Below are 25,644 nucleotides of genomic sequence, written 5' to 3'. Positions count from 1 at the left end.
ACCACCATCTATAGCCTCAGTTGTTAGATTTCTTTCTTGAGAAAGAAAAGTGAAAAAGCCTTTTATATAATCCCCATAGTAGATTCAATGATGGATAAGCTTTTTTTGGGTGAAGAAAATATAGAGAATTAAGTAGAATACCTGGACGGAGAAAGAGAAGTAAGTATTGGATGTGATAGTGCAAGTTAAAGTTAGTAAGTTTGGTTGAGAGGCACTTTGTTGAAAAGATATGGCCGACCGGGAAGAAGTCGAGGCCTCAAAGAAGATGTCAGGTGTGCTCAGCACGAGGTAAAAGGATGGATAGTTTAATGGTGCCCTGACTGCAATTCAGGCCTATATTTAGAGGGTCGTTTCAAATTATATCAGACAAAACTGAACTTTTAGAATGGAGATTCAAAATTTAATGGCAAATAAAGAAGTGAAAATATAAAATATAACATAAGTAAACTTTTAACTATGTAGATAAGCATTTAAAAATAAGGGTAATTTTTTTAAAATTTAAGAATAAATATTTAAAAAGATATAAATATATTTTTAACAATGCTGCAACAGGGAGATATTTTAGTAATATTAAATACCGTGATTGGGGCTCAAGCATTTAAATATCTATACCAGCTTGAGGGATTAATTGAGAGTGGAACTAATATACCTACTGGATTGATGTCTACTGAGACAGTGGTTTGTGAAATCTATTTATGGGTCAAGTTTTATTGATGAAAAATTCAAAAACCAAAGAGAAGTTTTTGGAAGACACCTCTTATATAAATAATTTGGTCAGCTTGATAACCATTGACTGGTGTGTGGAAAGTTAAATTTTCCTCTAGAAAACAAAATTATGGCCATGATTAAGTACGACCTGAGGTTTTTCTATGGGGACAGAAGAGATTTCTGTGGGTTGCAGCAGGAGGGCAAAGATAAGTGAGGGTTGATTGAGACCTTGAATATTAGGGAGTAGCAAAGGTATACATTCCTTTATAATGTTGGTTTGAATATTGTGCTATGGTAAAAGTTTACCGATTTTGGCACTAGAGTCATTATTCCTGATTTTTTCTGGGTGCATGTGTCAGCAGAGACTTTTGAATCGCATCCAGTTGGTTGTCTTCAATTAATTGAGGTCTTTTGACATGATGGAGTGTCCCGTTTCAAATATTTGATTGCCAACCACTGATCATGGAAAATGGCAGCTTTTAAAATGTTCAGGTAATTTAAACTCATTTGACTTGAACATAACCATCAGTCACAACAATGATATTAAGACATTAAATTAACACTGCTAATTAAAAACATTCTGAAAATAAAAGGTATTAAAATGTGGCCATTGCACAAAATAACTTTACCGCTTAAAAGGGATGACAATCAGCTCTTTCAATTAGCATGTTTCAAATGACCACAATGTACAGGATTTGGGATCTAGTAGGTTCAATGAAGAACTGTAATTTTATGTTTCACTCGTATGCATCAGTCTTTTCATGGCATAATAATGATTCAATAATGATAATAGCCAACATTAAAAATGGAGGCATAGTGTATGCATCTAAAGAGAGATCTAAAGTACCTACTAGGATAAGCCAACTTAGTTCTCTTTTTTTAGAAAATCTACCAGAATAATCCTTCCTTTATTAAATGCTTGAGATGTAGAATGGAAGTCAAACTGAGGATTTTTGTTTGATGCTTAATGATACTAATGTCTTTTGGGTAGGAGGAAAGCAGTCAATGGTGACTATATCAACAACTGAGACTGAATGTGTCCCTCCCTGCGGAAATAATACATAATAAAATGTTTTGATAAAACTAGGTGATTAGTTCAGTGACCCAATTACAATTTACAAGGTTAATTGATCATGTATTCGATGTTTGAAGAACTTTGGTTAAAAACTATTAAAATCAACTATGAAAAAAATCATTTTGCAAGAGATCTTCATGAACAAGTTCTGACAGATGCCATTAATTTCTCATCTTGAGTTCTTCATGAACAAGTTCTGACAGTTGCCATTAATTTCTCATCCACTGAACAGAAAACAGGCATTCTTGATAAAGGCCTGGGTGGTGGCAAATTGATCAAATTGCATATTACTCAAATTCGTTTGGAACTTACAAGTGGATAAATTGACAAATCCAATTAACTGATTTCCAAGATCTTTGGTTTCAGTTTTTCTCAAGTGAATATATTTCCAAATTTTAAGGAAGGTTTTCCCTGCATTCATAAAAATTTATTTCTTAATGTAATTCAACAACTGTCATGTTTTATCAAGTGAAATCTAAACTTATTTCATTGGAGTGGAGAGATGAAGGCAGCAATTCCACAAGTTGCACTTCCGTCATTTTAATATGCCTAGTTCTAGTAGTACTAGTAGCTGTTGCTTTTGGTATTGCACTTATTGCACTTAATAAAAACCACTCAAAAAAACTCCAACGCTTGATGGTAACAAGATTTAAATCTAAATGTAATGCTGATCACTATTATCAGTAAAAACAACCACTCCACCCTCAGATATTTAATACAAAATGCTCTTAAATAACAATTTCAATGTTAGTTGGGTAACAATAACAAACGCTAGCATGTTTTAGATAGACCTTAGGTTAGAATATTTATGTTCTCCTGCTTGAAAAATTTTCACATCAAATTTTGAAGACACAGCAGTAGATTCTCGACATAAGGAAAGAGAAGTTTGAAGTTCCAAGTCTTAGAATATATCAATCTGATACACCAAACTTGGTTTTAAGATTGATACATAATTAAAGGATATGACCAAACAGCTTGAAGAGAAAATGATAATTGATATGCAAAATTATTCAAATAATAGTTTCAGCGACAAATATCCATATTTCAAGGAAGGTACTTAAGCTTTTAATCCAAAGAATAACTACTCATTTAATAAGTTTTTGGGTAACTTATCAAATCAATGTAAATAAAGTTTTCAGAAAAAGTTCATGAAAACAACAATATGTACCAATTATTCTAATATGTAACATGTCTCATGCATATAAATATTGTAAGCCAGCTACACAAAATTAATGGCTTCCGAAAGTGGCTAGGTAAGTTATTAGGTAGTATTGAGGTATATAAAGTTAATAAATGAATTGGGATAAATTGACTTGATGTGAACAATTAATGTTATTATGAAAACATGTTAGTGTATCCTTCTTAAATGCTAGAACAAATATCAACATTCTTTATAAAATATATGCATCTCAAAACTTTGCTGCGCAAAATTCAAAAATATTTCATTAGAGTAATCCAGAAGATGCCTCTCCCAGTATTACAGTCACATACGTATGAACAACTATGGCAGTCCAAGTTTGAAAACTCATGTGAACAAAGCATGGCCTGTTGAGTAAGATTTCAGAATCCAGTCCTCACAGTGCCACCATTCACAACTTGTGAATTGTTTTATGGTCTTGAAATTTCTCTAACTGATGAAGATTTTCCCACCAGAGAGGAAGCCAATGTTTTACTACCAATTCGAACCATGGTGTTACTCTTATTCCTTTTTGTGACAGAGAGTGAAGAAATGGTACAAGTCCCTCTCTTGTAATAAGCTTAATCTCCATCACCTATGAAAAGGAAGTGCATTTAGTTAAATGATTGCCAGTTGTATCCACATATGTTCTTTAGATAATTCCATGAATTTGGCCATTTGCGGCGTTTTCACGCTACTTTGGAGATGCGCATACGAATTTATACTACTTCTATTATCTTACCTCATTTGGGTTGGGCTTAATCTCCATATCTCCTCTTAATATTAAGATGTAATCAATTTCATGCTCTCCCCACACAGGAATATTCCCACGAGCCTGAATGTTATTTTGTGAACCATTCATTCCACTGAGCGAATGGTAATGGAATCTGGTGAGGTACATAAAACATCCAGGACGAGTTTGCTCACACGGTATGCCAAGCTCGAATTCTAATCTACGAGATGCTGCCCTCTTGACTCCAATAGCAATCGACTCACTGCTTTGTCCATTTTCTTCTAACTCCTCATCTGTATATAAAGGGTGACTGCAACAAGCATTGGCGAATTCTCCTGGGAAGGTGACCTTGTAATTTGAACGTCTTTGAACTAACATCTCTCCTTTGGAGTTAAACAAAAATACGCTAAAAGCACGGTGAAGGAGAAGACCGTCATGATTTTTGCTTCCACCTACTAAGTGACAGTCCCTCTTACTTGCTCTGCCAATGACTTCATCTCTTTCATTTACAAGAATACAGGGCTCGTCAAACGAAGCTGCTTGATTTGGGTCAATGGCCACATCGACAACGCTCGATGAAATTCTTCTAATTTGAGTATGCACAAGTTTTTTGGCCAATCCAAAGTAACACTTATAAATCTGTCTCATTTTTCTATTCCTGAAATTAACTGAGGGAATGGCAACATTATTTAGATAAACACTTGGAATCCTCTCTCATAAATTTTTCAATATTGATTCAGAAATTCTAAGCCTACAATTTCATAGTATTAAAAATTCAGTTAAAATACACGAGGATTTTCTACAATTTGTGAGAATGTACCAGGGTGATTATCACATTTCATGTTAGATACACTAACCTCAAAAAAGAATGTTGAAGGAGTTCAGGCATTCAGACACTTTAGCTTCGACAACTAAACACAGTCTGCGAAATACATGCTATGAGAACCTCAAGAACAGTTATTTTAGCAGACGTCGCCGAGTTAACGCTCAAACGACGCATATCGCTGCGTTGATGTTATTTTAAAAAATGGAAAATAAAGTTGTCGGTGTCATTTCTTCACCTCCCTATTGTGTGATCTGATGAACTAACGATCGGGTCAAATAGATAACACTTAGTTAATAATTTTGAATTCCTAAAGTCTCCCTGTAAGCTGAACACATTTGGATAATGCGAAGGAATTCTCAGTTGATGTTGGTTGGCGAGAATGTTATGCTTTTGCCGTACAAAAGGCATATGGTCCCTAAGTAAATGTTTAAAAAATAATTTGATATAATCTTTGGACTTTAATTGTAACCTTATTCTGTTATGAGTTCATTTTTGTTTTTTTTTGAAAAACCAAATAAGTGTTTTTAATAGCTCAAATGGATACCGCGAATTTTTGTTTTCTTTGATATTTGTCGTTAGTTCAGTAAGCAGTATGGAATCACAGAAGCATACGTCGTTGTGACTTCGTGAATGAATTAAATATCTGGATGAAAATGTCATCCATAGTCCAGGTATTTAGCATTATTTTACTCTTGCATATGTAAGGTATCACGAATGGATGAAATCCCCAGAGCTTCTTCATTTGACTGCTTCGGAGCCTTTATCTCTTGAAGAGGAGTTTGAGATGCAAAGGAAATGGCTGGAAGATGATGATAGTTAGTACTCATATGGTTTGCCGCTAATTTTGCCTGGAACAATTTTTTCCCCAGTAATTTAGGGTTGTGATTTATTTCAGAGTGCACCTTTATAATTATCGACTTGGCATTGTTCAATGAGGAGCAAGATGAGATAGGTATGCCAATTCTTGTGATATATCTCGTTTGTGCTTCGCTTATGTGCAGGTTACAACTGTTTTCTGAATTCAAGTTTTATATTAGTAGTTGGTTAATTTTACTTCTGAATATTTACGGTATGATTATAATTTTAGTTTTGAATTTTCTAAATTAAATTTGTCTAACCTAAATATTAATTCTTTAAGAATGGTCATATGTAATTACTATGTTATGTTTTTGTCAGAATTAAATTCCATGGGCACGAATATACAAAAGTATATTCGTGGAGATGGTGCGTACTCCTTGTGATGAGACCTGTGGGCTAGTTAATTATTCTCTATCGGATCGTATACGATCGTTGACTCAGCTACTGTATTGATCGTTGTGTCATTTAAGATAAATATACATATATGCCGTATGTTTATTAAAATTAAATATATATTGTCCGATCACAATTAGATGCTTGATTTCATATTCGGATTTTTCTCTTTTGCAATAATATATAGTAAATTATCTCTCTCATTTTTCTTCACTGGGCACCAAGAGTTAATACAGATGTTGTTGAGCTCAATTTCATATGGGGAAAGGCGTCGACCAACTTGTATTCACTGATCGCGTGACTCAAGGGGTTCCTCATCCTCATGCATATTTTATGACGATTCTTCTCCCTTATCTTAATATTCTTATAGTTGTAATTGTTAAATTTTGAAGGTATATTAAAATTATGCTAATTTGTGCCCGAATTAAATTTGCAGGGTCTATGATTGGAGATACAAATTTGTTTTTTATGCCAAAGGAAGATAATGATGGCCTATGCACAGCTGAAGCAGAAATCATGATTGCAGAGTCTTCTGCCAGGAGAAAAAGACGTGGCTGGGAGGCTATTATATTGATGTTATTATATGGTAAGCAATGCAAAGTGAGTTTCCTGGTAAGATAATACAGTAAAAGGAAAAGTACGAGGGATTGTGAAAACTTTCTTGCCCTCTTGGAATTTTCTTCATATTTCAAAATTATTGCGAAAGGTTTGTGGAGCTTTATTTATGATGGCAATGAGTTCTGGGCTTTCATTTTGGAAATTTTTGTTGCAATGATAAATTAAACGACCAATGCTGTGAAACTACAATGAGATATTTGATGGATAAGGAATGGTTCATGCTGTATTTGATAGAGGAATGAAGAGAGAGAAGACAGAGGTATTAGAGAGTTCTTGTTGTAATACATGATAGATAAAATCACTAGGTCCTTGTAATCAGTTTTGCTGCAATAAAGAGATAAGTGAGAAATAGACCAGTGAAAATGTCAACTTGACTAGAAGCTATTGCTCAGCACAGTCAATTTAAGAGAACCTGGCTGAAGATATTAGAGGGGGAGGTAAATCCAGAAAAGAGGATGGGGATAGGTGGGGGTAGTAAGTATAAGGTGACTAACATACAGTATTTCCAGTGCTTAGAATGCTGTTCATTAAGGAGAGTGTATTTTTGAAGTCACAGAATATGTTAAGTAAAAAATACGTGGTCACAGGAGAGGAGGTCAGCATATCTTATTCTTCTCTTCGCCTCTTTGATCTGTCCCGTTCATATTTCAGTATGTGCACATCTCTCCTCTGAATAAGTATTATCCCCTGTTTTGATATTTTTTGATTTTCCATGGACTCAACTGAGCAGCAGACTACTGAGTTTATCCTGAATGTGCATAATTGCCATTATCTCACTTTGTCTTTGACGTTGTTTCTTACCCTAGTCATTGTCTCTTGAGTAAATTAATGATCAGGGCTGTAGATATTACTTGAAAATGTATTTCATTATTGACATCGTTAATTGTTAAATCAAGTAATCATAATTATTGGTTATATCCTTTAGTCTATATAGTGCAGTCATGAAACCAAAAAGTTTGGTTTAATCAGTTTACTGATTAAGCTTTGATGAAATTACGATGTAAAGCTCTTAATTAAATCATTGCAATTTAAAGAAAGTAATTCTAGAGACTTATTGTCTTCTAGAAAAGATGGTTGAATTCTGCTGACATGTACTTCAGCACAATATTTAAAAAAATAAATGCTTATTACATAATGTAGTTACTTTATTCCTTTCTTTGATCTAGTCAGTGTGTTTAAATGACCAACAAATTTAATTTTTAAAATTTAAAATAATGTTTTGAGAAAGAAAAAAGTGTCCTTTGATTGCTCTCAAATCTTGAGGAAGAATATGGGAACAGTTATTCAACTATCATATATTTTGTTTGTATGTGCTTAATTTGTCTTATAAATACACCGACTTTTGTAGGATAGCTATCACAAACTCTTCCATGGGGAATGATAATGAAAGTTCAATATCCTCCCCAAGAAACCCCAGAGTATGTATCACATAAATCACAACTTTTGTTTTAAAATACTAACTTGGCATTGCTGATTTTTTGAATTTATGATGAGATCAGATAATTTTCTGTAGTTTTTCCATGTGTAAAGTGAATAAATAAATTCTACTGAAGTATTCAAAGCCTAATTCGGTATGGTGGAATAACTGCACATGCTGTTTTTCTGTATGAGGGGTATCTAAAAAGTTCTCAGTCTGAAGATGAAAATGACAGTTTGTTTTTGAAAACATTTTTATTTCAACATAATTGCTTTTAATATTAATATATTTCATCCAACAGTGTTGTAGTGCCATAATTCCATCTTTGTAGTGTTCTGGAAGTGCTGCAAAGTACTAGGCTACAGCTTCAATTGTTTCTTGATTGGAAGGAACACGTTGACCAGTGAAGAAACTTTAGGGATTTTGGAAGGATTAGATGTCCGAAGGAGTCAAGTCTGGGGAATAGGGTGAATGTTACAGCACTTCATAGTGCAAATCCATCAATTTTCCCATTGCCAAGACATTTTTGTGGGCAGTTGCATTTTCCTGATAGAAAAATGCTTTCCATCAGAAAGTCTTTTTCCTCTGCAAGCCATGCCTTCTTTCTTGAATTTTTGCATCCAGTTTTTTGAGGTGGTTAGAATGGCATTCCCAGTTTTACTTTTTTCAAGGTAGATGATCAAGAGAATTCCTTTCGCATCTCAATAAACAAATGCCATGACCTTTCTCACCAATGACACTGTCTTCAATTCCTTCGGTACTGAAGGACTGACCTTTATCCACTGCATGGATTGTTGTTTGAATTCTGAATGTGTAATTATGAAGCTATGTTTCATTTATTATCACATATCAATGCAGAAAATCTCTTGTTTTTCATAAAGAACCGAAGCACTGTTAGGGAAGTGTCTTCTGAATGCGTAGAGCAAGGGTGGCACTCATCTTGCACAAAGCTTGTCCAGTGCAATTTTTTGTGCAAAATATAACCAACATGTTCTTTTGACATCCTGAGAATATTAGCAATTTCACGCACCTTTGTAAGCTGTTCTACCAAAATCATATCATGCCCTTAATTATTGATGTTTGTCATGTGTGGTTGCACTTTTTCAACATCCGTCATGTGGGTCATTTTAAGAGGCTTTCGCAGTCACATTTAACTTTGCCACCCATTTCTTCATGGTGGAAATTGAAGGAGAAGAGTCCCATACACATTTACAAGTCTCAAATGAATTTTGATCGGTAATAAACCTTTTATGAAGAATTTTATTTCTCCATAATACTTGATTTTTACATTTCTAGCAACACGTACCACAACTGATTCAAATTACTGCTTACAGCAAACTGCTTGATGGAGTTGCTTACAATTTGGATGGCATATTTATTTATTTATTATTTATTTATTAAAATCCACATGTGCTGATATAGAGTTTCAGATGGCACACAAGTCCCAAGTAATCACAAAAGATAATAGGTAAAATCAGTCATTAAACAAAAGTACACTTGAAGAGAACTTCAAAACACAAATCTCTTTCACAATGTAAGAAAATCTCAATCTCATAAGCATCAATCAATCAGCAAGAAAAAAAAGATTAAAAAAAAAAGCTGTTAAATATAATTTTACACCACACATCAATCAAATAATTACATCTTTTCTTAAAAGTCTTCATCTTCCTTACATCTCTTTTTTAAAGTATGCACTCTTTTAGGACAGGGCTCGAATAGTTTTGCAGGTAAGGTGTTCCAATCAACAATTGTTTTATTTAGAAAAGAAAATTTTTTTATTTGTTCTATGTGCCCGGCATTTTACCTTGAATTTGTGGTCATTTCTCCCTATACTCACAGTCGTGTCAACATAAGAAAAAAAATATTACAAGTAGTGATGCCATCTATAAGCGAGGCCAAGAACTTTTCATACCACCCTAATAGATAGTCATTATTAAATAATAATCCTTTATTTTCGAAAGGAATTAATATGGTTACAATTTTTTTAATTATAAAAATAAATTATTTAGGTAAAGTGTAGATGCTGTGTGTTTCACAAAGCTTGTGTAACTCATAAAACACCTTTGTTCTATAGGTTTAGCCAACATGAAGGCCTTTGTGCTTGGGAGGGAATATCTTCCATAAATATAATTGTCCTGAATCAAGTTTAAGCAACTATTGCTGGTTTTGCAATAAAACACAAAACCTAATGTCAGCTAAAGAAGGATGAACCATTTTGATGCATATGAATACCCAGGTGAGAAATTTATTTGCTGATTAAGCATTCATCATCATTGAAAGTTCCAGGAAGGTTATTTAGCTAGTTGACCAAGATTCTCTAAAATGATGTAGTTTTAGAGCAGGATGATCAGTGCAAAGTCAAATTTACACAATAGTGTTGCAATTGCATATGCGGTTTCCATCATGAAGGTGTTTTTTTTATAATTTAATATTCTTCAAATTATCAGAAAATTATCACTTGGTAGAAAAAGAAACTTCATATGAAGTTATACTGAAATTATTTTCCTCACTCAAACCACAACCGCCGCCATTAATGCAACATGGACCTTGTTGTCTACTGCTTTCCATTATAAAAAAAAGAATTACATAGACCTTTAAGATGCGTTCAATTAATAATGGGAATTTTGAGTTATTTTGAAGAAATTTATTTATTTGTCTATATCAATCCCCCTTAAATATTATGTGTACACTTATGCCAGTACTTTTCCCAATCCTCAAAACACTTCTGAAACATGATGTTTGGTATAGCTTGTAGTGACCTCAGGGTTGTGTTTTAAAACTCATCTATGCTTGTGAAACGACTGTCCGTTAAGCCACCCTTTATTTTTGGGAATAGAAAAAAGTCAAATGGAGCCATCATTACAGTGCTGTTTTTGACCGAAAATTCATGGACAATAAGTGAAGTGTTAGCAGGTACATTATCTCTTGGTACAAATGCCTTGAATTGTTTTCTCACCAATATGGGCATTTTTTCATGTTGCTTCACGCAAATGGTGTTGCACTTGTAAGTATTTCTCTTTATTGATCGTTTGACCTTGTGCCAAGAACTCATTGGTGCACCGCGCTGTGCACAATGCAAAAATATGAAATTCCTGTCACCTTTTGGATACACCTTGTATAATTCCTAGAAATTATGTTTTGAACTGTTTCTTTTCCAACATCCAAGCCACATGCACATTTCACGGCAGGTGTGATACACAAGCTTTGATAAAAAAAAACAGGACTGATTTTATAACTTTTTTATTTTGACGGATACAGCTTAATCAAACTTGTTGTCCTCAAAGTACATGCCTTGGCTGAGGACACACCTTTGTCAACATTTCTTCTAGCTCTCGAACCCTGCTTGGTTGGCTGCCTTAGGGATCCTCTTCAGGTCCGCCGTTAAATTAGTTTAAATGTCCACAATAGAGTCTAATCAGCGCCCTTTCAAGGTTGATTTTAACTTTGGAAACAAAAAGAAGGTTTTACGAAACTCTGGGTTGGCATTGGCTCAATCCAGGAGTTCCTGCTAAATGTCCACATGTTTTTGTCTCTGTTCATCAGTCAGCAAACCGTGGGATGAATTTCGATGAGACGCACGTGATGCCCTAAATGTCTGTCAAAATTGTCTGACAGGATCCAAAACTAAGTTTAAGAGGACGCCTTGGTAGCTTAAGTGGCTAAAGCACTCGACCGGATATTGAGGGATCTGGGTTCGAATCCCAGTCAAGGCGAATGATTTTTACACTCTGAAATTGTTGCATTGAAATGCACATTAGCGGATGACTCCGTTAAAAGTTACTGTTGCGGCATCTCCCGCAGTTTCTTTGGAATTTTCCAAAACTAATGGTCACTTCCTTGGCTACCTCCCTAACAGTTAAACGGTGATTATTTGCCCGCACCTAATCGTTCACCAATTTGACATGGTTGGGGTCTGTTGAAGTTGAAGGCCGCCCTGTTCATGAAACTTCATCTGTCGAGGTTCTGCCCTATTTAAAATGACTGTACCACTCAAAACACTGGCTTCGACTGAAAGTTTCATTAGCAAAGGCTTGTTGAATCATTCCAAATGTCTATGTAGCACTTTAGCCAAGTTTGAAACAAAATTTCACATGCACATGCCGTTCCTCTAGCTCCCTCATTGCTGCCATTGCACGTGTCGACCAACAGGTTAATACACGTACCGTTGCTGCTGTGTAACAACTTGGCATAAACAAACACAATATCTCTCATTTCAGTCGTCAGATGTGTCGCTAGATGGTGCACTGTCTCTGGTTTCGATCCGTTGAATGATTTATGCAGAATAAAATCAGTCCGGTCTTTTTTTGATCACACCTTGTACAAGGTTTGTCTAAAAAGTATCAGTGAAAATTTTTTCCTGACGTGTGTGTTAAGGCTGAATTCAGACCACCGGTCAAGTGTCGGTATGATCGCAGATTGTTTTAGCATTGATAAGGTGACAGTAAACACCATTATCCGTGAAAATTTGGTGATGTGAAAGATCTTTGCATGGATGATCAAAAGCAGAGTTGAGTTTCTACTTGCGAAGACCTTCTGCGACAAGTTGAAGACCTCGAAATTTTGGACAGTCCCGACTTGGCACCAGCAGACTATTTCCCATCCCCAAAAGGGAAATCCTCCCTTAACAGTCTGGTCCATAACTGAGTACCTGGGTATCCATTTCAACTTTGCTGGTAGAATTAATTGACTCTCCCTTAAAAGTCAATTTTATGACTGCCCGGATCCCCAAATTTGAAGTAGTTTCACACCAATTTTTCGTAAAAAAATTTTGCAATCAATGATTCAATAACAGTTATTAACTATCAAACTTAATACCCCCTCCGTCATGACTGGGTAGCGGGGTACCCACTAAAGTCTTTGAGTATGAAAGGCGGGTTAATGCACAATAAAGAGACCATTTATCAAAGTGTTTATGTAACAAAACTTTCGAATAAATAATCAAAAATATCGTTTGTAATTTCCTACATTTAATCAATTTTTATTGTAAACAATAGTAAAGATAGAAGGAAAAAAAATATTCCATTTTTTTCGATTTAGTTATTTTTTCTTTTATTTATAATAACACAGTTCCATACAAAAAACTAGCATTCAATTATTGTAAGTAACAAACATTTAATTATTTTGCATACTTCTCACATGTTGTGCTTGTAATACAATGCTCATCACAAACAAGTAACTCACATACCAAATGTGACTTTTGAGTTTTGCGACATTTTATGAATTTTCTCTGGAGACAAATACAGCATGCACCAGTAATCTTTTTCCTTCCAGTTGAATCTAACTCTACCTGAGGTTTCCTGGCTGTTGGCTGTGCATGTGGATTTTTGGCTCGACCCAAAAAACTTTCAATCGCCACTTTGGTTATGAAATGCCTCATGATTTGTGCATTATTTGAATGATTTTCAACGGAGAGAGTGCACAGATCTCTGCCTACTTGCTGATAAAATGATCGTCATTCATAAGTTTTTCGAGAGCAATTTATTATTCTCATAATAAAGAATATATGCTGCAAGGCAGGCGATATTGATAATATTGTAGAAAAAAACTAGAGGCCACCTGTGAGTTGATCTTTTTGTAGTATATCTACCAAGCATTTTATCCATCATGTCCACTTTAGCTAGCACTCGCCAATCTTTGCGTTATGATGCATTAATAATAGTATAATTACTGTCTTGATTTTTTTGGCACATAACTGCACATGGTTACTTTTTCATGAAAGCCAAATACAGTGGATAATTCTTCTCGGGTTTTCAATGCAACCATTGCTGGTGGAATGCATGGCTTATTTTCCTTCGAAGTGCCAAAAATTTTTAAATCCCATTATAGTAAACATTTTGCCAATAGCAGAGTATTGAAGTAGTTATCCATTGTAATATTTCTACCGGATCCTTTTGTACGATGCCCCCAAGTCTTTGGCAACTCTCTCACCAACGTTTGTCTCGTGCCTGGCACTCGATTTTCCAGTGTAAAGCTGTCCAGCGAGTGGATATGAATTTTCAACATCACATATCCACCATACTTGGCTGGCTTTGATGGAATATATTGAGTGAATTCAGTTTGACCCCGGTACACAAAAAGGTGCTCATCAAATGTCAGGTGCTTTGTTGGCTAATAATGTTTTGCCAAATTAGTATTGAGAATTGTTTAAAGGTATCGCATTGGAGCAGCCTTATGTCCAGCTCCATGTGCTGAGCGCGAGTATTGGCATCATCAACTCGAATAAAACAAAGGATGTTCTAGAAATAACTGATTCCCATTACTGCACAATACAATGGATATGAGTACGACTTCCACATTTCCCTTGCATTGTCAGTATTTGAGTCATTGGCACCAGAGATTATCAGAATAGCCAGGAATGCATAAAATTCCTTAAGCTCAAAATCTATCCGCACGAGTGGTTTTTTCCCTGAATGTTTTCATTATATGCTGCACATGTTGAGCTTGCCTATTTATTCGTATGACTTACAAATAATGATATCAGCCATTTCCGGAGAGAAAAATAATTTGAATGTGTCAATAATTGACAGCATGTGGATGTTCCTATTTGGTCCACATCTCTTTCGCATTGTGCCTTGCGACTTGATGTTCACTTGCTGATGCCTTAGCCCACTGAGTACCATATTTTGCTATCATTCCTGACCCACTAACTGTCAGTTCTATTTCACTTTCTCATCAACTTCTCCTAAAAATATACTCACTATATAAAACTTTATGTATAATATATCATACTTATTCTTGTACACAATAGAAATATAAATTACTAGCATCATCACAATCCAAAGCTGCCACCTCACTCTCTGTAAAATATTCATCATCGTCACTATAAGACACATGGTCATCAGCACATTCATCTGCTTAAAATATTTAGTTGAGTACCAGAGTACCCGGTTATAGAACGAATGGTGAAAGTTTGGTTATGGACCGGTCGGTTAAAAGACCCCACCATGGGGTAAGTGCCATCAAAGAATCTTAAACGTGTACCCTTAAAGACCTTCCAGAATCTGCCTACGAGGGAGCCTTCAAATCATGGGAAAACCACTCGTAAAAGTGTGTCAATGCACAATTATTTTTAGAAGAATTTTGAGGTATTGTAGCTATATCAGAAATAAATTATTTTTTCCTGAAAGATTTCCCGATACTTTTTATACAACCCATGTAGATGTAGATTTTAACAGTACCATTTATTGCTCTATATCCTGTAATCTGAGAAATATTTAACAACATCACTTAATGTCCCATCTGTCCTAATCTAAGGTTTTGGGTCATAAAATTAATTAAAATTATTGTTTCCAGGCATATTGGAATTGAAAGTACAGAAATATCAAGCCAAGATAGGAGTTAATAATTCAGCTAGCATTCAGATGTTTACAAACCTCGGATTCAAAGAGGTGGGTAGCCATTTGTGATTTTGTCTAGCTACTAGTGCCATGTATGTTTTTATTAAACCTTTCAGGGTTATAATTTCTGTTGTAAGTGAATCAATTAATATAAAGTTTCATGTCTTTAATTGCCAGAACCTCAACTTTTTAGTGGTTTTAAAACCTAGTGAAAGTGATATATGATAAAATCACTTGTGTAGTAAGAAAAAGTGTGCAATTTCACATAGTGATCAATTTACTGCATGTTAAAATTCCACATACCACTTCAGCTTTAGTATATGTGCTCATTTATTAAATGGCTGGTGATTGGTACCAAAGAAACCTGAGATTGTGATATTGGAATATGCAAAGAATGTTGGAATTAGGGAAAACAATTAGGCAAAGAGTTGAAAGTTTCACAAATAGTTAGCAGGGTTAACAGCCAGATAAATCCTTCCAGCTCTGTAGAAGTGCCTTGCCTGGGTTTAGACTTCTCTTATCGGGGATTGTCAGCTTGGATGGAAACTCCTGCTTATCGGCAACCCTACTGTTACGTGAGATATACCATAGTACTGGCCACAGATAATCCCTTTTCCAAAATATCATATGCACACTGCAATTACGCCTGCCCCTATTTCAGAGAGTTGACATATTTTTTTCAATAAAAATTTCCAGCTTGGCAGACCCATGAGTTTTTTTTTGCATTTTAGTATTGACTACATATTTTTTTTCTCAAAAAAATTCTATCTAATACCAAGTCAAGATAAAAATGGGAAAATGAAGTAGCTATGTCCCCATAGTTTCTTTTAAAAAGTTCTTAAATTATGTTTCTTCAAGTACCTCCTATATTTTTCTCAACATCATCTTATGCCAAATTCAGCATTAAATTTTGTCTCCTCCACACTCAAGGTAACCTCTGCGTTATGTTGGTCTATCAGATTTAATCCCCAGTGTCATACTTTCAAGGCTTCTGTTCCAAAATTGTCTGCTTTTTCTATTGGTCTTCATTTAATTCTAGGATTGACAGTTTATTCATTAATACTTTCATGAACTGCTTCTTCATTTGTAGTTACATTTTCTTTGAGTGTTGTAGTTGCTCAGTAATACAATTGTGAGATGATGCTCCTTCAAATTCTAGCACTGTCACATGCAGTGCTGCAAATACAGTCCTCATCGTAGAGTAGTATTAACTAAGAGTTAACAAGTTCATTTCGTTCAGACATTAATATTTGAGGCTCTAGGGTGATTTTTTTCATTAACTTGGTTTAAAAAATTAAAATATTGGTAATTTCTTTAAGTTAAAATGGTATCTGTATACTACAATGGATTAGTGGTATCATTAATAGTTAAAAGTTTATTTATAAAGTACATTCATATTATATTGAAATGTAATGAAATAATTGACTTTGTAATTCCATACACTTTTATGAGGAATGTGTGTGGAAAGGAAATTGTGTGGAATTACAAAGTCAATTATTTCATTACATTTCAATATGTTATGCAAATTCCACAAAGTTACGCCTGAGACAACAAATTAAAAAAAAAAAACATTCATATTGATCCTTTGGGGATGTGGTAATCCAAAGGTAGTATGTTGGAGTGAAGGGCCCAAGTTTGATTCCCGGGCATGCCTCTCTGAGCACTCTACCCCAGCTGTGTGATTTTTCATGTACCAGAACTTCCTAGGAAAACATAGGTGATGCAGGGAAACCCCCCTACCTTTATTTGTGAATTTCACCCGCCTTTTCACTTAGTATTTGGTGAACTCTACCAAGTTGAAACGAGGCTGTTTCTAAATATTTGTTTTCTTCTTGGTTTGTTTGTAAATATATAATTTATGTGAAAATACAAAGTGCATTCTTTTGAATTGTCTCATTAAGTCAGAAGCTATTTAGTTCAAATCTGGCTGGTGCCTCAACCTAAAAACACTTTGCTGAGAAGAGATGAGATTAGGAAATGCCAAGAGTTTCTTACTCATTAAATGAGGAAATGTTTCTGAAGTAATAAGTATGCCTTGGGTGTCCACAGAGTATGTTCTGAGGTGATGAGATTTGTGCAGCAAACTGCACCATTAAAATGCAACAATTTCAGAGTGTAAAAATCATTCTCCTTGACCGGGATTCAAATCCAGATCCCTCAATGTCCGGCCGAATGCTTAAGCCAGAAAAGCTACCGCGGCATCCTCTTAAACTCTGAAAATTTGGAGGATTTAATGGAACAAAAATTTGTGATGAATTGCCATACATACAATGTCACAGGCATTCATAGTTGTGCGCAATGTGCCACAGTACACAAGGTTAAAGCCAACTTTAAATACTTAGACTGTTTTTACCTTGACTATTTTTTACACTCTGAAATTGTTGAATTGAAATGCATAATAGAGGATGACTCTGTTAAAAAGTGTCCGTTGCGGCATCTCCAGCAGTTTCTTGGAATTTATGTCATTAAAATTTTTCCTGAATTTGAAGGAGAAAAATTGACCCAAAAGTTTTAAGATAAAGGAATATTTGATTCAAGAAGTTACTGTCTTGTTGATAGAAAATGGTTGAACAAAGTCATTTACCACATTTTGTATTGGTAAAACTATTTCTCTTGTTATAGCTCCTAATTAAATGATATTACTTGAAAAATACTGTCAGATACTGCTAACATTATTTAATAAAGCCATTTAAAATTTATGCAAAATATAATGACATAAAACAACATATGTTTTGTAAGAGTAGACCTGATTTTTTTGAGAGGGCTCTCTTTATTTTGTGTGGAGACATTTAATTTTGAGAAAGTGGGCATCTCTGTATATTATTATCATAGGTAAGCTGCCAGCAAAGGTAGGTTTTGGATGGACACAAATACCAAATCTTGTCTCTCTGAAATAAACACTACCCAACCTCCTACTCTACACAAGCTCCTCTTTTTCTCTGTACACATCCTTCCTCCCTTCATTCCATATATTATCCCTGTCCTATTCCTGCCTTTTCCTTGTTTGCCTAAAATTCTCCCCTCTATCACATTCTTCAAAATCCCAATACCGATCAATATGCTTTACAACCGTTTTCTTGCCTCATTATGATTTCTCCCAACAATCTTCTCTCCTTGTACTTCATACCCAGTACTTCCTCATTTGTTTTACTTTCGGTCCATTTCACCTTCTCCATCCTCCACACCCACATTTCAAAAGCCTCCACTCTACTTCTATCATCCTGCTTTAGTGACTGCATTTCTATGCCTTACATAACTATGCTCCATTTCAAAGTTTTGACGAGTCTTTTCTTGACATTCTAACTCAATGTCCCTGTCATTAACTCCTTCCCCCTTGTGAAAGCCTGTTTGCCTAGTGTAACAAAACGTCCCTACTACTTTGATCATTTTGGTCCAAAACACTTCTGAGATACGTAAACTGCTCTATTTGCCCTAGTTTTTGCCTGCCTATTGTAATGTTTAGCTTAGCCTTTTTCTTTCTGAAAAATTGCATTACCCTTTTTTTATTCATATTGATTCTCATCCGTTGTCTATCGCACTGAATTTCCGATTCACTCAGCAATGCTTGCAACCCCTTGGCTGACTGATACACTAGAGCTTGGTCATCAGCAAACCTAACTGATTTTACGAATTCCCAACCAACTTTCATCCCTATCTCCGGTTCTTCCCATGCCTCTATAGTCATTTCCTCCACACATATATTGAACAGCACAGGTGATAATGGACAACTCTTCCTTACTACTCCTAACACTGTCCTTCCGGACTCTCTGTTCCCCACTCGCATCTGAGTAATCTGAGACATACAAGGTAAGGTTGTGAATTAGCCTCATATCATTTTAGTTGTGTTTTCTGCAATATATCCGTTGGTTTTTCCCAAATCACTCTATCAAATGCCTTTTCAAAATCTATGAAACCGGCAAACATCTAAAATAGGTCCTGATTGTATTCTATATTCCTTTCTATTAGTGATCTCATACTGCAATGGCATCTTGCATGCCACTCCCTTTCCTGAACCCAAAGTAAGTATTTAATCTGCTCTCCGTCCTTTTGATGAGGATCCTGAGAAACACTTTAGTTGCCTGTGAAATCAAACTTGTTCCCTAGTCCTCGCATGATGTACCACTTACCTTTATGGAATAAGAACTAAAACTAATCTCACATTGTCTTCCAGCCAGATTCCTTCCTCAAAGATGTTATGAAATAGTCCATACAGACTCTTTTTCCCATGTTTTCTTAAACCTTTTAATAGTTCCACAGAAATGTTGTCTACCCCCATGGTGTTATTTCGTTTCATCTCCCTTAATGGCCTTTCTACCTCATCGTCAAGTATGCTTGGACCTAAACTATCTTCATCTTTGCCATATTATCTTTCTATGCCTAAGCTTGTTGTCCTAAGTTCTTTACTATACAATTCTTCTGTATATTCCTTCCATCTCACTTGGATCTTTTATGTTTCAACTATTATTTTACCTGACTTAAATCCAACTCTATTCACAGATTTTACCTTCTTACTTCTAAATAATGTTTTAACCTTCTTGTATGGTGCATGGCCTTAAAACTTTCTATGTATATTTCTTCTTTCCATCTCTCACTCTCTATATTCTCTAATTGTTTTGTCCTCAACAATGTCCTTACATTCCAAGTTCCTATTCTAACTATTTTGGTCTTCTGTGCTGTTGCTGTTTGTTTTGCTTTCCAAGATTTTTTGAGATGATGACCCCTTAGCCATATCTCTCCCTCTGTGCGGCACTACACACAGCTGATTGGGCCAAGTCCAATATTGCCAGCACTGATTTTCTCAATACTGTCCATCATGAAAATCTTAGGAATAATAATTGAGGTGGTTTTCCATTGTCTTCCTCGGTAATATTTTCAACATGACATCATCACTCAAGGTCGCGGTAGTCCAGGGGGTAGAGCGTTGGACTACTGACTGGAGGGTCCCGGGTTAGATTCCCGGGCAAGGCACTGGGCACCTGCAGCTCCACCCAAGCTATGTGATTTTTTGGGTACCAGGTCTTCCTGGGAAACTATAACCAACACAGGGAAAGGAACTGGCCCCCCTACCCTGATGTGTAAATATTCACATGCCATATAGGGCTTAGTACTGGGTGAACTCTACCATCACTTACCAAACCGACCTTCGGGTTGATTACTGGGTTTAAGGTTTTTTTTTAATCATCACTCAATGGCCATTCCACTGGGGTCAGACATCTTTGTATCCACCTCACTGTGGAACAGATTCTTCACGGACTTCCTTTCGTCTGGCTCCTAACCTTCAATGTATCTGGGTGACCCTACCATGAGCAATTATCATTGCTCCAGCCAGTATAGCTCTAGGAGAATGTGCCAGCCCTTCTACCTAGTTAAGTTTGTAGTCTATGGGAGAGAACTCTGTATATGCCAAGTGGCAAATCCTATACACATGTTCTTTCATTGCTGAGATGACAGCCATGTGTGTTGAGCACTTAAGCCCTTGTTGGGGTGTTTCTTTATATCATGATAAACTGTTTATTTTAAAATTTAATTTAATTTAAATTTTTTAAAATTTTATGAGTGCTAGACTTTGATATCCAGCCATGTGGTCAGAATGATTTGTTTTACCTAAAGGCGGCCATTAATTTAGTTGATTTTCTTTGGGGTTAATTTTTTTCAAGCATAATAGAAGAGACTTGGTGAGGAGTAGCTAAAAGAATTATTTTTATTATTCACTGTTGTTTGTTGTGGTATCAGTTTAGAGCTTTAAATCATATTCCCTTAGGAATCCATCAGTGATGTTTTCCAAGAGGTAACATTGCTGAGAACTGTGGATGAAGATTGGTCCCATTGGCTTCAGGAGCAAACCAAAATGAGAATTACTCCATATGATCATGACTAAATGTGAGTGCAATTGCCTTTTACTGCTCTTTACTCTGATATTAAAATTCTTGTATTATCTTAAAATTAATTCAAAATTTTTAGCTTTGATCTTGTGTTGTATACTTTTGTAAACAAATATTAAAGTATAATTTGAACTGTAATCATTTTCTTCATCATGGGACTAAACAGACTGGCTTAGATATGATATGAGTGCAAGACAGAAATGCATTGAAAGAATCTTTGGAATGACCAGAATTTTATATTGGGATCTTTGAGTTGTTGTCTGTATTTTCTATCCCAAAGATATTTCTGCATCCTCTTTTAATGGAAGAGGGAAATGGAATCACTTATCCCAACCAGCCATATCTTAAATGACGCATGAAATATGCATATTGCACGTCTAAGTTGTGACTCATCCCATGGTGAAAACTGAGCTTCATTATGCATTGTGAAGAAAGAGACTGTCTTATAGATATTGCTTTGTAAACATTTCTTCCCATGTTTTGGCCATTTTTGCTGATATTGCAGGTGGGGGCAATTGATTCCATGTGATCTCAATCCAAATTGTATTGAAAGAGAAGGTGAGGTGGCTCTGGTAAAGATCATGTGACTGACAGCTGGCATTTGAAAATTCCCAGACTGAATTCCCCACCACTTGGAGTTTTTCATCAGTTTACCATCTTGCTATTGCTGGGAATATACTGGTCTCATCACGGCTGTTCCCATGAAGGAATTGTCTTGTCCTGTCAGATTTCATTGCGGGGGGGGGGGGGGGGGGGGAATTTTGCATGGATGTCAAATGGCAATAGTTAATCTTCCTACCATGTTAGTATTTCTCATTGGACAAGAGATATGAGGCTGCCAAGATAGTAAAACCTTATTGCCCTTTCCCTAAAATATCTTGTAATATTATTAATACATTTATGGCATACAGACTAATAAACTTTAGCAGCTGTTTAATAACGTCTGTTATTATGCAAAACTTTTCATGACCGTGACTGAATAATTCCTTGTTTTGTTTCTATCGTGTTTTACAAAATAAAAGGATTTAACCTTTAAAAAAATGTGCATGTGGTATTAATAATGCCTAGGAAAAATTCAAAAGCATTTATATTGAAAGAAATTGTGAATGAAATTTCCTTGGATAAACACATGTTTGTGCAAATCATGAAGCCACCATGCTTGTGCATATTTCAGTTTTACCTTCCAGAAAACTCAGTGAAAGGTAGTCAGGAGATACACCTTAATTAATTGAAAAAAATTGTCTTTTAGCGTCCTAAATTCATCATCCTGCAAAACTTTAATGCAATTGTATTAAATATTTTATTTCTTGGGCAAATGATTTTGAGATGTGAAGTGTGCATGACAAAAAATATGTTCACTGTTGCAACAAACTCCTTTATGTTGATTCATGGCAATTGTAGATGATTTAATGGTCATTTGTATTGCCATCACTGCAGTTATATTCCTTTATAAAGCCCTTAATCCATTTGATTTACTTTTATTAACAATTTTAAAAAAATTTCATTGAATTTAGTAATAGCTGAGGAAACAATTTTTTTCTCTGAAGATGCCTGAATATATTTTTTAAAGGATTTAATATTGTTTTATTGTACATTCCATTTTATATAGTTAAATATTTTTGTATCAACTATTCATTCAGCACACAAGTATGTCTTTTACTTAAAAATAAAATAAATACTGCTAACCATAGTGTATGTAATAAAGATGAGGAATATAAATAATGCAACCTGGACTCCTCTGTGAAGCACCTTTAGCCTGAAAAAATAAGGAAATATGTGTTACATCCTGTGGGATAAATGTTAGTTGGCTTGGATGAATATATTTTTCTCTCTCAATAACTTACCTTCTTACTCGAATAATAGAGGCTGGAATAGTTTTGGGATCTTCCTTTAATAAAAACTGGCGGATGCCATACATATAGTCATTGAAGTAATTTTTCCAATTTAGCTGTTGTATGTTGCATGGAAAAATTTTACTGTCCTCTGCTGAAACTCTACTTAGCATGCTCTGAACATTTTGATCTGAAAATTTCCATTGATTCATAGTGAAGAATGATGATAAATCTGCAAATTCATCCACCTTTTCATATATGTGTAGCATTCTGTAGAGAGAATTAATGATATTAGTGATAAATACCACTTACTAAATGTAGTAGAATGGTTAATATATCTTCCAAAGTTGTTTTATGGTCAACTGATAATATGTCCAACGGCAGTGTAAGAAAATATGTTAGAATCTGGTTAATTGTGTATTTGTGAGGTTTCATACAAGTGGTGCTGTGTGTGAGTGGAGGCTTTGTTAAAGTTAGATTAGGAAATTATATTATACGATAAAACTATTTAGAAAGTTCGAGAGAGTATTACACATGAAAATAATATTAAAAGTATTGTTACTTCAGTAATAATGGTATTATTACTTATAGGTTAGATGTTTTGCAGGTATTTATCATTACTGTATATTTTATGTTTAACCTAAAAATAATGAATAAGCTTATTGAATTATCGACAACCAAAAGTATCTCTCTTGAATAAAAAATTAGAAAGTCTATTATGATCTTCCTTCATTGGTTACCAATATCATTCTTTTGAATTATTTTTGTAAAAATGTCGTCGGTTCTTATTCTTACTGATTACCGTATTACCTTTTTGGCTTCCCCAACAATGAACATGTAAAATCCACTAGTAATGCAGGCCAAATGTGCAACAGTAGTCTCAACAAATAGTAAAGCCATTTCTTTTTTGTCATGGTTAAGCTGTAGTACCAAAGTGCATTTCCAGGTGGATATTTATGTCCAAATTCCTCACAGTGAAGGACATATTCCTTCCATGTGATTGGATTTACACTGCCCGAGGAATAGTTGTAAATGCTGATATCCTTTCTGAAATAGTAAAAAGAAAAACAAAGATTGTTTATAATGTTTTTAATGCAATGGGAACCATATTGAAATGATTATCAAGCGCCAATATGTGAGCTATTTTGTATAATCTTATCTACTCTACTACCATAGTGGTTACAGATTCTGTGAGGGTTTAGATCACCGAAACAAGGAAATAGTTGTCAACTGATTAGCATTGTAGCTGACATCCTACTGTTTGTTCCTTGATTAACTATAAGTAATGTTCAAAGTGCCTTAAATGTTGCTTAACCATGTGACCAAAAACTTAAGATTAGGACAAATAGGATTTTTTTTCTGATCCAGTAAATTTTTAAAGCAATATTTATTACTTTATTATATATCCATGAGTGTCTGTGTCGCTGAAAATGTTGAAATATTGGTTAATGTAAATTTTGCAGTGCTAGTTGGATAACATTAGAGAAATGGAGTAGTACAAATGCCAGCACAAAATATTGTAAAATGAATTTTAACTTGAAAACTGGAAAAACCTGAAATTGGAAATGGTTTAATTGCTGACTCATTGAATTTGTTAGGTAATCATTGGTGGGTCAATAATTTGATATCTTGTAGTTAAAATTATTATGGGGTAAAGAGGGAACTAGGGATTATCAGTTACCCTCTGGAATATAAAAAACTCAGGAAATATTGCTGCATGAGTTAATGTGTGTGTATATGCATATGTATGTGTGTTTATATATATATAAACCTTAACACAGTAATCAACCCGAAGGTCGGTTTGGTAGGTGATGGTAGAGTTCACCCAGTACTAAGCCCGACGGCGTGTGAAATTCACACATCAGGGTAGGGCGGCCAGTTCCTTTCCCTGTGCCGGTTATGGTTTCCCAGGAAGATCTGGTACCCAAAAAATCACACAGCTTGGGTGGAGCTGCAGGTGCCCAGAGTGCCTTGCCCGGGAATCGAACCCAGGACCCTCTGGTCAGCAGTCCAATGCTCTACCCACTGGACTACTGCGACCCACATATATATATATATAAATATATATATTAATATATATATATATATAAATCATATATTATATATATATATATATTATATATGATATATATAAAGATGGATGAGCGGCGAAAATGGAAGAATATAAATACAGAATTAGGCATAATGAAGTACAAAGAATTTAACAGTAAATTGAGGCGGGCAACAAATAAAGCAAAAGAAGCATGGTGGAAGACGCAGTGCAAGGATATGGAAATTCTGCAGAGGAAGGGTGAAATCGGTGCACTGTACAGCAAAGTTAAATCGTTATCGGGAAGTAAGAAAGGAAGAGCTATGCTAACAGTTAGAGATAAGGTGGGTAAGGTAATAGTTGACGCAGGAAAGATCTAAGAGAGATGGAAGGAGTATATAGAAGAACTATATAGTGAAGAACTCAGACCAACAAAGTTAGACATTGAAAAAGAAAATGACGTAGAGGAAGACAGCTTAGGTCCAGGCATACTAGACAATGGAATAAAATAGGAATAGATTGGAGGGAAAGGAGGCTAATCCGCAACCTGTACATGTCTCAGACTGCTCAGGTGCGGGTGGGAAACGGGGAGTCAGAATGGGCAGGGGTGTAAGGCAGGGTTACCCATTATCACCGTTGCTGAATGAAAGTGGGCGGGGAATTCGTAAAATCAGTTAGGTTTGCTGATGACCAAGCTTTAGTTTGTCAGTCAGCCAAGGGGCTGCAAGCATTGTCAAGTGAATTGGAAATTCAGTGCGA

General features: G+C 35.2%; 3 protein-coding genes across 5 annotated transcripts in view; 1 reads left to right on the top strand and 2 right to left on the bottom strand.

Annotated features, from left to right (window-relative positions):
* Positions 1-2,480: 2,480 nt before the first annotated feature.
* On the bottom strand, positions 2,481-4,659 carry Idi (Isopentenyl-diphosphate delta isomerase). The gene is made up of 3 exons (XM_071585269.1): positions 4,551-4,659; positions 3,703-4,361; positions 2,481-3,555 (listed from the first exon to the last, which is right to left on the bottom strand). The coding sequence occupies exons 2-3, from the start codon at positions 4,339-4,341 to the stop codon at positions 3,373-3,375; spliced, it is 822 nt and encodes a 273-aa protein (XP_071441370.1). The 5' UTR covers positions 4,342-4,361; positions 4,551-4,659; the 3' UTR covers positions 2,481-3,372.
* Positions 4,660-4,738: 79 nt separating this feature from the next.
* On the top strand, positions 4,739-21,770 carry Mnat9 (microtubule-associated Nat9). Of its 3 annotated transcripts, none has more exons than XM_071584826.1 (7): positions 4,739-4,938; positions 5,225-5,334; positions 5,415-5,471; positions 6,207-6,356; positions 15,099-15,193; positions 20,904-21,022; positions 21,530-21,770. In XM_071584826.1, the coding sequence occupies exons 1-6, from the start codon at positions 4,862-4,864 to the stop codon at positions 21,018-21,020; spliced, it is 606 nt and encodes a 201-aa protein (XP_071440927.1). In that variant the 5' UTR covers positions 4,739-4,861; the 3' UTR covers positions 21,021-21,022; positions 21,530-21,770. The 3 variants fall into 3 exon arrangements, with proteins under 3 accessions (XP_071440927.1, XP_071440928.1, XP_071440929.1); XM_071584828.1 differs by having other exon boundaries at positions 4,842-4,938; positions 5,099-5,334; XM_071584827.1 differs by lacking the exon at positions 5,415-5,471.
* Positions 21,771-22,582: 812 nt separating this feature from the next.
* The window catches only part of LOC139687603 (putative fatty acyl-CoA reductase CG5065), a 49,300-nt gene continuing 46,238 nt past the window's right edge, over positions 22,583-25,644 (bottom strand). The window contains exons 6-8 of the mRNA XM_071584825.1: positions 23,667-23,903; positions 22,869-23,126; positions 22,583-22,780 (exon numbers count right to left, since the gene is read on the bottom strand). Of these exons, the coding sequence (XP_071440926.1) occupies positions 22,681-22,780; positions 22,869-23,126; positions 23,667-23,903 (595 nt within the window). The 3' untranslated portion in view covers positions 22,583-22,680. The remainder of the gene's footprint in view (positions 22,781-22,868; positions 23,127-23,666; positions 23,904-25,644) is intronic.

Source organism: Hetaerina americana, unplaced genomic scaffold, assembly GCF_022747635.1.
Source record: "Hetaerina americana unplaced genomic scaffold, ioHetAmer1.1.p SCAF_2, whole genome shotgun sequence".
In the NCBI taxonomy this organism is placed as follows: Eukaryota; Metazoa; Arthropoda; class Insecta; order Odonata; family Calopterygidae; genus Hetaerina; species Hetaerina americana.
This window is presented reverse-complemented; position numbering and strand designations above follow the sequence as displayed.